The following is a 12,880-nucleotide window of genomic DNA, read 5'->3' as shown; positions in this document are numbered from 1 at the left end:
TATTGTAATCCGTCTTGTGTATTGTACTGCTGCAACAAGACCATCTCCCTCAGTGATCAATAGAGTACTCTCTGTCTATCTATCCATCCATTTATCCATCTATCTAAATATCCATCTATCCATCGATCTCTCCATCTGTCTATCCATCCATCCATCCATCGAGCTCTCCATCTGTCTGTCTAGCCATTCAACCATCCATCTATCTCTCCAACCGTCTGTCTGTCTATCCATCCATCCATCTAAATATCCATCTATCCATTGATCTCTCCATCTCTCCAACCATCTGTCTGTCTATCCATCCATCCATCAATCCATCTATCCATTGAGCTCTCCATCTGTCTGTCTGTCTATTCATCCATCCAAATATCCATCTATCCATCAATCTTTCCATCTGTCTATCCATTCATCCATCCATCTATCCATTGAGCTCTCCATCTGTCTGTCTAGCCATTCAACCATCCACCTCTCTCCAACCGTCTGCCTGTCTATCCATCCATCCAGTAATCCATCTAAATATCCATCTATCCATCGATCTCTCCATCTGTCTATCCATCCATCCATCTAAATATCCATCTATCCATTGATCTCTCCATCTCTCCAACCATCTGTCTGTCTATCCATCCATCCATCAATCCATCTATCCATTGAGCTCTCCATCTGTCTGTCTGTCTATTCATCCATCCAAATATCCATCTATCCATCAATCTTTCCATCTGTCTATCCATTCATCCATCCATCTATCCATTGAGCTCTCCATCTGTCTGTCTAGCCATTCAACCATCCACCTCTCTCCAACCGTCTGCCTGTCTATCCATCCATCCAGTAATCCATCTAAATATCCATCTATCCATCGATCTCTCCATCTGTCTATCCATCCATCCATCTAAATATCCATCTATCCATTGATCTCTCCATCTCTCCAACCATCTGTCTGTCTATCCATCCATCCATCAATCCATCTATCCATTGAGCTCTCCATCTGTCTGTCTGTCTATTCATCCATCCAAATATCCATCTATCCATCAATCTTTCCATCTGTCTATCCATTCATCCATCCATCTATCCATTGAGCTCTCCATCTGTCTGTCTAGCCATTCAACCATCCACCTCTCTCCAACCGTCTGCCTGTCTATCCATCCATCCAGTAATCCATCTAAATATCCATCTATCCATCGATCTCTCCATCTGTCTATCCATCCATCCATCCATTGAGCTCTCCATCTGTCTGTCTAGCCATTCAACCATCCATCTATCTCTCCAACCATCTGTTGGTCTATCCATCCATCCATCAATCCATCTAAATATCCATCTATCCATTGATCTCTCCATCTCTCCAACCATTCATCTATCCATCTAAATATCCATCTATCCACTGATCTCTCCATCTGTCTGTCCATTCATACATATAAATACCCATATATCCATCAATCTCTCCTGTCTGTCTATCCATCCAACCATACATCTATCTCTCCATCTATCCATTGATCTCTCCAGCTGTCTGTCCATCCATACATATAAATATCCATCTATCCAGTCTCTCCATCTGTCTATCCATCCATCCATCCATTGATCTTGCCATCTGTCCATCCATCCATCCAAATATCCATCTATCCACTGAGCTCTCCATCTGTCTGTCTGGTCATTCAAACATCCATCTCTCTCCAACCGTCTGTCTATTCATCCATCCATCAATCCATCTAAATATCCATCTATCCATTGATCTCTCCATCTGTCTGTCTATCCATACATATAAATATCCATCTATCCATCAGTCTCCCCATCTGTCTATCCATCCATCCATCTAAATATCCATCTATCCATTGATCTCTCCATCTCTCCAACCATCCATCTGTCTGTCTATCCATTCATCTATCCAAATATCCATCTATCCATTGATCTCTCCATCTGTCTGTCTATCCATACATATAAATATCCATCTATCCATCAGTCTCTCCATCTGTCTATCCATCCATCCATCCATCTAAATATCCATCTATCTATTGATCTCTCCATTTGTCTATCCATCTAAATATCCATCTATCCATCAATCTCTCCTGTCTGTCTATCCATCCAACCATACATCTATCTCTCCATCTGTCTGTCTATCCATCCATCCCTCATCCATCCAACCATCCATCTAAATATCCATCTATCCATTGAGCTCTCCATTTGTCTATCCATCTAAATATCCATCTATCCATCAAACTCTCCTGTCTGTCTATCCATCCAACCATACATCTATCTCTCCATCTGTCTGTCTATCCATCCATCCCTCATCCATCCATCAATCCTTCTAAATATCCATCTGATGTCTCCAGCTGTCTGTCCATCCATCCATATAAAATCCATCTATCCAGTCTCTCCATCTGCCTATCCATCCATCCATCTATGCATCTATCCACCCATCCTTCTATCTTTTCCATCCATCTATCTTTTACAGTACCTGATATGAAGGAACAGGAGAAAATTGACTTCAGTAAAATGTTAGTTGCTATTGGAGCTATAAGGAAGTTCTACATTAACAAAGTGAAGTCAGAATCCACGGTATGAGGAAGATAACGGCCGCTTGAAGAGTCTCGATATTAGAAAATAAGGGGGCGATTTTTTTGCCTCAGCTTCATCCATAAGACTTTCAATGTCCTGTTATTTTTTGGCTCTCTTTCTCGGCCAGTACTGAGTTAGGATATGACGTAATAATGACGGAGCTTCACCTTTACGCACGTTACCTGTAGCTTCTGGAGCCGCACCCACGAGCTACTCACCATGCATCTTGATGCCCAGTTTGTAGGAGGGTCTGCGCAGGGGGGCCCCGCGGGTGGTGGGCGAGCGCGGCAGGGTGGAGCAGCTGAAGAGCACGTCGCTGGCGAGCGCCTGCTCCAGCACCGCATCTCCCAGTGACGGCAAGCGCTGGCCTCGGTAAATACTCTCATCAGAGAGGGTGCGCTGCAGCGAGCGCCGGCCCGTACCGCTCGCGCCCGAGCACGACGGCTGCAGAGACTGAGACACAGCAACGACGGAGTTCGCATGAAGAGTTGCGGAATAAATCATACACAACATCTCAAATCAGTTCAGCCTTAGGTTTAGTTTAAGTTTAAGGATGATGATGATGTGGAGTGTGTCATTAAATACTCTATGGAATAAAAGATTTCTTGCTCAAGACACCACAAAGTGCAAACTCCTCCATCTTGAAGACTCGTCCAAGCGCTGACAGTGGAGACTCCTTCCATAGATGTTAAACAAAAGCCTTCTTACAGAAAACTTCACCAAATCAACGATTACAGGATTTTGATCAGTTTATGTGGAGCGTCCAGAACATAAACTTCACGTATAACGCATTAAAACGAGTGCATTGATATAAACCTGTGATTTGCAGATGCACTACTGTCAGAGTTACTGCTGTTAAAGCGCCGCTGTTAAAACTTAATCAACACCTTCTGATCAATCAGAATTGAGAATTCAACAGTGCTGTAGGATAAACTGCAATATTAGAAGCTGTTGTGATTCTTAATGAGTGTGCTGGTCCGTCCTTCAGCCTGCGCGTGTGTGTGTGTGTGTGTGTACCTTGTCGTCGTGATGGATGGCAGGAGGGCTGTCCAGGGTGATGAGTTTCTTCAGATCCTCCTCTACAGTGGATTTGCCCAGCGGCTGAGGAGAGTGCAGGTCTCTGAGAGAGGGCCGAGTCTGAGACGGTCCACCATCCACTCCTCCCTCACCCTGTGGCCTCCTGGGCACAAAATAAAATCAAACCCTTTTCAGACACTCATTATGAGCAGAATCTTGTATCGTACACGATAAAATAGCTGGGACGATGAAACCACTATAATTATATATACTATAACCACTCAGTGTGCACATTGCGTGAGAGATTTTGACTTCGATTACCATTTCATGACTAGGATGGAGACCTGTAAAGCTATAAACAGGATATAAACTCTATTTGATATCATTTGAATGTTTAAATGTCGAGTGCTTTACTCTGACTCATGGTCATACTCCTGTCTGACCACAAGGGGGCGATCAAGCACTGAACAATAACAGAAGCAAAGAGTTTTCATTATTTTTTTTTTTGTTTAAACACACTGCTGCTATTTAGATTGATCAAATTTTTTACCATTATAAGCTGTAATGATGGGATACAGTAAGCTTCGTGTAAATTATAGCAGAGGTGTTATTGACAAACAGTTCAAGCTGCAGTACTATAACTCATAATCTGCATGATTAAAATTAAGAAGCTGCAGGCGGAGCTTTGTGTCTCCGTGATGAGACCAACGCTCACTTTCGAGTGTCTCCGAAGTCCACAGAGTTGATGGTGCTCCCCGGCTTCCTCCACCCGATCAGGTACTTGCTGGTGGCTCCCTGGCGAGGGTAGAAGCTCTTGGGTCCGGGAGAGACCGAGCTCTGAGAGGAGGAAGAGGGCGAGGTGGCGGAGGGAGACTCGTCTCGGGGAGAGTTGTGACTGGAGCTGAGGACTCCGGGGCTGCCTGAGTGACGTGAGCTGTGGGGATTAAAAACAAAAAACGCAGGATTAAAGCTGTGGTTCTCAACATTTAGAACCTGAAGAAAGCCTACACTGAAAAAACACTGTATGACTGAACACCTGGAGTGTGAGGCCATGTCGCTGAGGCTGTACGAGCTGCTGTCGCGCATTAGCAGATGTGTAGGAGGACTGCGTGTGGTCGGAGCCTCTGCAGGAGCGACAGGTGACTCTGCGGCTGGAGGTGACCGCTCCAGCACACGCCGGCCTCCCTCAGACGGCCCGTGCCACGGTGACGCGACCCTCTCCCGGGGTGCTGAGGTGCCCACAGCGAGCAATGAGCTGGCGCTGCCGTGATGGGGCACGTAGGAGGTGGCGTCGATGCCGCTGTCTGCCGAGGAGCCCTGCAGGTATCCGCCTCCGCCAAGACCGTTGGGCTCGGAGTCAGCGACGTCTCCCTGACCTCCACCTCCCAGATCGTACCACTTGTCATCGCTGTGAGCGCCGCTGGAGGCTGTACTGGAGAGGGTGTTACTGCTCGAGTGGGAGTACGGACCCTCAGACTGCACGAGGACAAGAAAAAAAAAAAGGGGGTAGAAATAAATAAATACACCATCATGAGAACAAATCGGCTTGATTAGAAGAATGAGAGAAGACACACGACTCTGCTATTGTGCCGAGATGAAGACGGAAGAACCTGAGACGCAATATAACAAATCTATCACTTTAACTCATTTCTAGGAAATAATCTGTTCATAAAATGTAACTATAAATGGATTGCTGTGGTACAAGAGGAATAAAACACTTCATTAAAAAGCTGTTGTATACAACATTGTTGATTCATTTCCTATAACAGCATGCCGGTCATGTTTTATTCCTTATATAGCTTAATATAAATACATTTCTAAAGTATATGACGTGATTGTGTATCATCTCCCTCGCATGCAGTCACACTGAAGTGTTGAAGTTTCATTTGTCCAGACAATAAAATGAACACTTTCGCCTCATTACTATAACGACGTCCTTCAGCCTGCAGGGATCCTCCTATTGTTCCAAAAACCCATAAGCACTGCAAGCTTTCAGCAGTTCATGAAGCATCTCCACTCACCTGGCTGCTCTTCTTAGGTGACAGATGAATGACCTGCTCCTGCCTCTGGATGCGTGGGCCACCTGAGTACGACGGTCCCGATTTACTGACAGGGGCGTCTAGAGAGACATAAAGCGATGATTATTATTAATGCATGTAATACACCGGCACACTCAGACAGAGATTAGACATGAAGCTGCTTTGAAAAAGACGACACAACAGCAGGCGATTTAAAACGACACACTGGAGGAACGCTCGGGACTCATTATGCAAGGCAATATCATCACTGCGACATAACCACCCACCCACCGACACACACACACACACACACACACACACACACCTCGGAGCTCACACTGTCGTTACGCCTCCAGTTACAAAATACTCCCATATTCGACTCCGTGCAAGAAATACACTTTCAGTACAGACTTCAGTGGAGCTGTGCGTGTTCTGGCTCTGCTTCGTCATGGCGGTGTAGAGCGTGTAAACGAAACCATTGTGTAATTTCTGAGGTGTTAGATAAGCGCAGAATAACCAAAATAGACAGCAATTCGTGAACAGTTTGGAGAAAAAGAGCAAAGCTAAGAAGGACAGGAAGAAGAGAGATGGAGGCGCAGATGCAGATGTCTCTGTAGCTACAGTCTCTCAACACTAATCATCTTTATTTATATCATCCAAACCACACTGAGTTTCCATGCATTTCTATTCCTTCCCTATACATCACTACATAAGGAATAAAGCACTTGGTGGTGTGCTATTAATGAAAAATAATCAATGATGTGGCTGGAGTTGTTATTTCAGTGGGATGTTGAATATTTTGAATATTTTTCGTTTAAATCCTTAAGTGTTTTAGCTCTCTAACACAGCAATTTATTAAATTATTTATTAAAGAATACATCTGTTTATAGTTAAATTTAACGATGAACATCCATGAACTAGTTAGCTCCTTTTCTCACTTACGTTATAGCAGCTGTAACCTCACCATATTCTCTTTTTGCTCTCTCGATGTTAATAAAATGTGCTTTGGGGTGGAAAGAGTAACTCCACCTCATATCACCATGCAGTTTATTATTATTATTATTATTTTCCTCTAACAGCACAACACAGTATTTTAAAAAATTCCTTACACAGTGAACACAGAACAAATGTATCTCGTTCTTTATTTATTAAACCCTGAGGGTATGTACACGTGGACACGAGGTGCTGATGCACGTAAGACACCCACCCATTAAGGAACCACTCCATACTTTTAATCTGTTTATAGTTGCATTTATTCTTGCAGAACGTCTACGAGACAAGTTCTCACTCTCGTTTTAGCAGCTACAAACAATCGGTTCCTCTCCATCCTGTCTTTTTCCCCCCCTCTCTCGACGAAGCTTGTCATGTTACTGAGAAACTGTAAAGTGTAAATTTTTCTGTCATGAAGATGTCGGAAAACTTTTAAAGTTGCGGCTCCAACACTGGAGACTAAATCTTTTTTTTTTTTTGCCGCACAAGATTGAGAATTCAAACAGCTGTGATATATATTGTATGAAAATAGACACATCGATACAGTACGGTTTGTGCACATGAATACACACAGACATTTGAAATTGTGATCTCAAGGAAGGCGCTTTTCCCTTTTCCTGTATGTATATCCGCCAAAGCCTGCATGGCATTATTTGAATGGTACAGAGGGAGGCACTTCCTTTAGCACTTCCTTTCCGTTCCTAACATTTCACTTCCTGCCTGTGTCGATGCTCAGAAGCTATTACGCAAAAAAAGCATGGATTGCACATACAACTGCAATCTAAATAAACTCAAAATCGTCTAAATTAAACACTGTGTAATGCAGTGTAATCTGCTATGTAGATATATATATATATTTTTAATCCGGTACCACTCTTTCATTAGCAAACCCATCATGAACAGCACTTTCACAGAGAGCTCTGGTTGAATACATGTCTGGAGCGGGTCAGGGCATGTTCACTGGCCTTTCGTGACCTGAGTCGGCGTCCACGGTCATGTGAGAGGGGAATAATTCTAGGCTGCGGCGAGCCGTCCAGCGCATAGGCCACGGTGTCTGCGGTGCGGCCAGGCTGTATGTGTTCAGTGTGGGCTGCACCCTGTTATTACTGGCGCAGGCTGAGAGGGAACGAGGATATCTAAGGACGTTAAAAGGGGTCAAAGCAAGAACGGAACCACAATAGCCACCCACACCCTCAGAAAGACATGCTGACAAAGAGAAAGAGCACACACACACAGAGAGAGAGAGAGAGAGAGAGAGAGAGAGAGAGAGAGAGAGAGAGAAAACTGGTGAGTGATGCAAGGCCAAAGCGAAAATGCAAGAATGGGAGGATTCCTGTCAAAAACCCAGGAGACGTGTCCAGGAATGAAAGAACGGGGAGAGGATGACAGTGTCACTCACAGCAGAGTGCAAAACTTTGTGCAGAGGATAAGAGAAGAAAAAAGATGTTACTACAGGAACAAAAATTGCCTCCTGACTAGTGGTGTAACGACACACAACATTCAAATTCAATACAGTAATGTCGTAATACACTGAAAAGAAAAAAAAAAGGAAAAAGGGAATATGGTTCGTCAGATTTAGAACACATTACGTATAGTTTGCATAAAAAAATTAGTTTCTAATCAAAACATGATTTAACTGCTTATTTAATTAAACAAGTTTCTAATTACTTGTTTCAATTATGCAGAGTTAATGTAATCAAATCACGCTGTATTAACGTGATACAATTACGTTATGAACTCTCGTGAGGATTTTGGTGCTGACGTGAAGAAATGAATGTAGTATTAAAATTAATTTAATTGAAACAAGCGCCTGATAAAATCACAACGCCAGCGACCTGGGTTCAGTCTTCAGCTCGAGTGAGAGATCAGGCTTCGGTTTTACTCAGGGCTTTGAAATTATATGATCAAATCACGTTAGAAAACAAAATCACACACGGCTAAGCACGGGGATTTTTCCATTCTGCTGTCAGCTAGCTGTGCCGTGAACCACTCAGCTCTCTATCGCCCTAGATGTGTTTTTGAATCCTTTATTCTCCACAATATGAGCTTTTCACTCGCCCCACTGACTTCCTTTGCCTGGACTGAATCAGCGCGCAAAGCCTGAGCGCAGCTGAGAGAGTCTGCTGTGTGTGCTGCTTCGTGTTTAAGTCTAGTTTTAGACACTGACACAGAAGGGTGAAGTGGGACATGTTTGTGGTGTTACCTCCGGTGTACTGTACTCGCATTTGGCGGATTCGACACACAGTTCACTGGCCGTCAGTGTTCTACATTATACAAACTTCATACCTTAAAGATTTGGGAGAATTGCGCAGTTCCAGCTAGCCATTGCTGTTTTACACGAGCTAGTATGCTAGCATATTGGTTTGTGGAAATGCGTAGGAGATGTGTGTTACCCTTGTAGCCTCTCCTGATTCGAGATAAAGAAGTAGTTACTTTTTCCAGAGGCAGGAGTGTGAGCTTAATTAAATGTATATTACGCCTTACGTTATGTAAGCAGGATTTTATGATGAATAGACTCCTTTATTACGCAGCCTGTTGAATGTATCGCTCGATACGCAGACGTACGGAATCGAGAGGCTACGGCTACGATACACTGAATCGTTACGCTCCTACTGCTTACACAAGTGCACAGTTTACCAAGCTGAATTGATGTATTTGTTTAAACGCAACACACTCATATGGTACACATATTTCTCTGTGGTGTAAAGCAACACAATGCCATAGCACATGCTGCGCTTTTCCAAATCCTAACCGATATGGAGGAAAGTGCGATCCGCCCTCTTCCGCATACACGAGCTCACAATTCAACAATCTTTAAAGAAATGCAATAACTTTATCCACCTCTTAATTACCTTAATCGTAATACAGACAATAATCTGTAAAGCTTCATTCAAGATGGTGTTATAAAAAATTAATCCACACCTTCTGACCAATGAGAATGGAGAACTCAACAGCGCTGTGGTATAATGTGATAAGATTTATTATTATATATATCGCCCCAAAACCAAGAAGTCCAGCTATTTTCTCCTGCATGACTCAGAAGAAAAACGTGTTATGATTTGTTTCAGAAATCGTACCAACACAACCTGCTGTGTGTGTTTCGATGTGTCAGTGTGTGTGTCAGTGTGTGTGTGTGTGTGTGTGTGTGTGTGTGTGTATGAATGAGTGAGCGAGAATGAGAGAGATAACGAGTGCCTGGCGTACACATGCACTGTCAAACACAGGCTGTCAAACACAAGTACAGGGCAACAACAGGAGGCTCGTGTCAGGGCCAGCTGGAGAGAAGGCACACACAAACACCATGTCCATGTCTCCGTGTGTGTGTGTGTGTGTGTGTGTGTGTGTGTGTCCTGGCTTCCACACACACCTGTTCTGTATAAGAGTAACGCACTGCATGTTGAGTCGAATCGAAATCTTACAGTCGGTAGAGGTTGAACAGAGGTTAGTGTGTTTAGAGTACAGATGAGCTTGAAACAATCCGTTGAGATTTTTAAAAAAAATTTTTTTTTAAGGTCTGAAGATGCTTCAGTTCCACTTCAATTACTGCAATTAGTTCACAAAACAATGAGGAGCTGGTCGTCAAAAGCGCTGAACTGTGCTTAAGGAAATAATGCTGGCTCTCGGCTCGGAGACGCTCCATGGAGACGGGTCTCTAGCATGCAATTTCCTTTTCAGATGGTGTTCCTGAGGAGTGGCACGAACGTCTCCACACACACACACACACACACACACACACACACACACACACACACACACACACACACACATGGAGGGAGGCTGACAAGCACTGTTCCAGCACCAACTAGGGGTGGGGCGATATTATAAAAATATCATCATGATTCTCTAGAAGAGAAGGAGTCTTTTCTATGATGTATGAAATACAGAGGGGGGAAAAAAAAAAAACTACTTGATTTATTTACTGTCTACAAAATTTACTGTCTTACTGAGACTTATAACTCAGTGGTACAAACTCAAAATCCCAGAATGCAATGCTGCTATAAGACACCCGGCTGAGCGAGCTAGCTAGCGATCTCCGAGAGAGCTGTCGTTGGTATTAGCGTGAAGCTTTGGAAGCTGATCTGTTTGAACGGAGAGTACAGACTAAAGCGCCGCTGCATCGCTCTCTGTAGCTAGAGTCGAGTGAGGACTAAATCTTACAGCACACCACTATCAGAAAGGCAGTTGTACGGCATTGTGGGTAATTCCCGACTGCTGATCTGACCTGCTGCTGCTCTCTCCGAGTCGTCCACTCGGGGCCAGCTGGGGGTGGACTTGCCGCTGCCGTCTCCCATCATCTGTCGCTCGGGCGGGAGAGGAGAGTGTCTGTTCGGGGCAAATCTGAAACACACACACGTGGTTGAGCTCACGCTAAGGCTTATACAGAGCGCAAGGCGTATTTTCGGCACCTCTCTGTGTGAATGAAACAGTGACGGATAAAGAAGACTAACGACGGGAGCGTGAGGGGAAACGGAGAAGAACAGAGATGGAGAGAAACAGGGTGGTGCCAGAGGTCAGAGAGCCTCTCACCCCTCAGGCATGGACTTCTGCCTCCAGTGGGCTGAGCTGCCCGAGCCGGTGTCACTGGAGCAGGACAGGTTGCTGGGGGAGCTGCGGGTGTGAGTGGGTCGAGCCATCGCCATGGAGGAAGCCAGGGCATAGTTCTCCGAGCCGGGAGACATCCTGAGAAAGGAAGAGAAAAAAAAAAAAAAACACAGAGAGAGAGAGAGAGAGAGAGAGAGAGAGAGAGAGAGAGAGAGAGAGAGAGAGAGAGAGAGAGAGGCAAAAAAGGAGTAGGAGGAGGAGAGAGGTAAACAAAGGGTATGTCAAAGGGGACGCAACAAAAAAAATAAAAACACCCAAAGCAGGGAAGACGATCCGACACCCAAGACAAGGATTCCCTCTCTGATGAAACAGACCTCTTGGAGTCGAGAGGTCGGCCGTCGCTGGAGACGCTGCGTGGGATGGCAGCCGCTCTCTCCGGTCTCTCGGCGGACAGCGTCTTGCCCATGCTGGCTCCCAGGCTGACGGCGCGGTTGGGAGTCCCGGTGTGGCTCTGAGGCGAGGCGGAGAGAGACTGCTGTGGGCTGGAGGACGTGCGCTGCCACTTGTTGTTGTTGGAGCGGAACGGGAACTTGTACTCGAACGAACCGCTCTCGTTGCTTCCCTTATACTCGGCCACTGGCATGCGGTACAGCTCCGAACAACCCCTACACACACACACACACACACACACACACACACACACACACACACACACCATGTAACCAAACATGTAAAAGAATGAATAATGACTTGATATTTAAAGGAAATAGTTGAATATTGATGAGAAATATTTAAAAAAAATATTTTTAAACATTGCGTAATAGCACAATTTAATAACAGAAATGTTTCCTTTTAAGGTAAAATGACTAAATCTTGGTGGCTGATGAATAAGTTAACATTATAATAGAAAAATAATAATAATAATAAATAAAACAAATCAAGGAGAAAGAGAAAGTGAAAAGTGTTGGGAGAAAAGATAAATTGTAATTCTTTAAAAAACAAAAAAAAAACTTTATTTGGTTGAATCAGAATACACAACTCTTAGTTTTTTTAAAAATAATTATTAATTAAATATAATCATGAATTTCACAAACAGCATCTTTCTTACACTTTTTTCTTAAGTGAAAGAAAAAAAAACAAACAAACAAACAAAAAAGACTAGTAGGAAAAACAAGGGAAAAGTTTTGGGAGAAAAGAAAAGTTTTAATTCTATAATTAAATAATTAAAGAGTAAAAAAGTTGGACTCATTTATTGCCAAATCCAAACTGACTTCTTATAAACTACACACGCTCACTACATAGGGTACAACATAACTTTCAGATTAGGCCCAAAGTAACAGGAATGAAATAATATAAGTATATAATAATAAATATGAAATGATAAGGTGATGCGATTGTCGTGATATAAACACTGAGCGCTAGTGATGCGTGGAGCAGCGTCTCGTCGCTGTGTGTACCTGCGGGGCGTGGCGTCCTCGTGAGGCGGAATGATGACCACTTTCACGGTCACTGAGGTGCGCAGTAGGTCGATCATCTGCTCGTGCGAGAGCGTCGCCACGGCGACCTTGCAGATCTCCACCAGTCGGCTGCCCTGCCGCAGTCCGGCCTGCCAGGCGTAACCGTACGGCTCTACCTCGGCCACGATGCCCTCGTAGTTGACGTGGAAGCCCAGCTGGCCGAGCCCGTTTCTGCGCAGCGTCATCTCCGACGTCTCGCAGCCTTTGGTCAGAAACTGTAAGAGGCGAAACGTCATCACACATCATGTTTAT

General features: G+C 44.2%; 1 protein-coding gene across 9 annotated transcripts in view; it reads right to left on the bottom strand.

Annotated features, from left to right (window-relative positions):
- The window catches only part of sipa1l1 (signal-induced proliferation-associated 1 like 1), a 91,036-nt gene that overhangs the window by 7,722 nt on the left and 70,434 nt on the right, over nt 1-12,880 (bottom strand). For all 9 annotated transcript variants that reach the window (XM_034313640.2, XM_034313641.2, XM_034313642.2 and 6 more), the window contains 9 exons: nt 12,569-12,843; nt 11,486-11,776; nt 11,097-11,249; nt 10,792-10,907; nt 5,583-5,680; nt 4,598-5,037; nt 4,277-4,495; nt 3,562-3,724; nt 2,763-2,997 (listed from right to left, as the gene is read on the bottom strand). In XM_034313640.2, coding sequence (XP_034169531.2) covers nt 2,763-2,997; nt 3,562-3,724; nt 4,277-4,495; nt 4,598-5,037; nt 5,583-5,680; nt 10,792-10,907; nt 11,097-11,249; nt 11,486-11,776; nt 12,569-12,843 — 1,990 coding nt within the window. The remainder of the gene's footprint in view (nt 1-2,762; nt 2,998-3,561; nt 3,725-4,276; nt 4,496-4,597; nt 5,038-5,582; nt 5,681-10,791; nt 10,908-11,096; nt 11,250-11,485; nt 11,777-12,568; nt 12,844-12,880) is intronic.

This window comes from Pangasianodon hypophthalmus, chromosome 19 (genome assembly GCF_027358585.1).
Source record: "Pangasianodon hypophthalmus isolate fPanHyp1 chromosome 19, fPanHyp1.pri, whole genome shotgun sequence".
Taxonomy (NCBI): Eukaryota; Metazoa; Chordata; class Actinopteri; order Siluriformes; family Pangasiidae; genus Pangasianodon; species Pangasianodon hypophthalmus.
The sequence above is the reverse complement of the archived record's forward strand: the minus strand, read 5'-3'. Positions and strand labels throughout refer to the sequence as shown.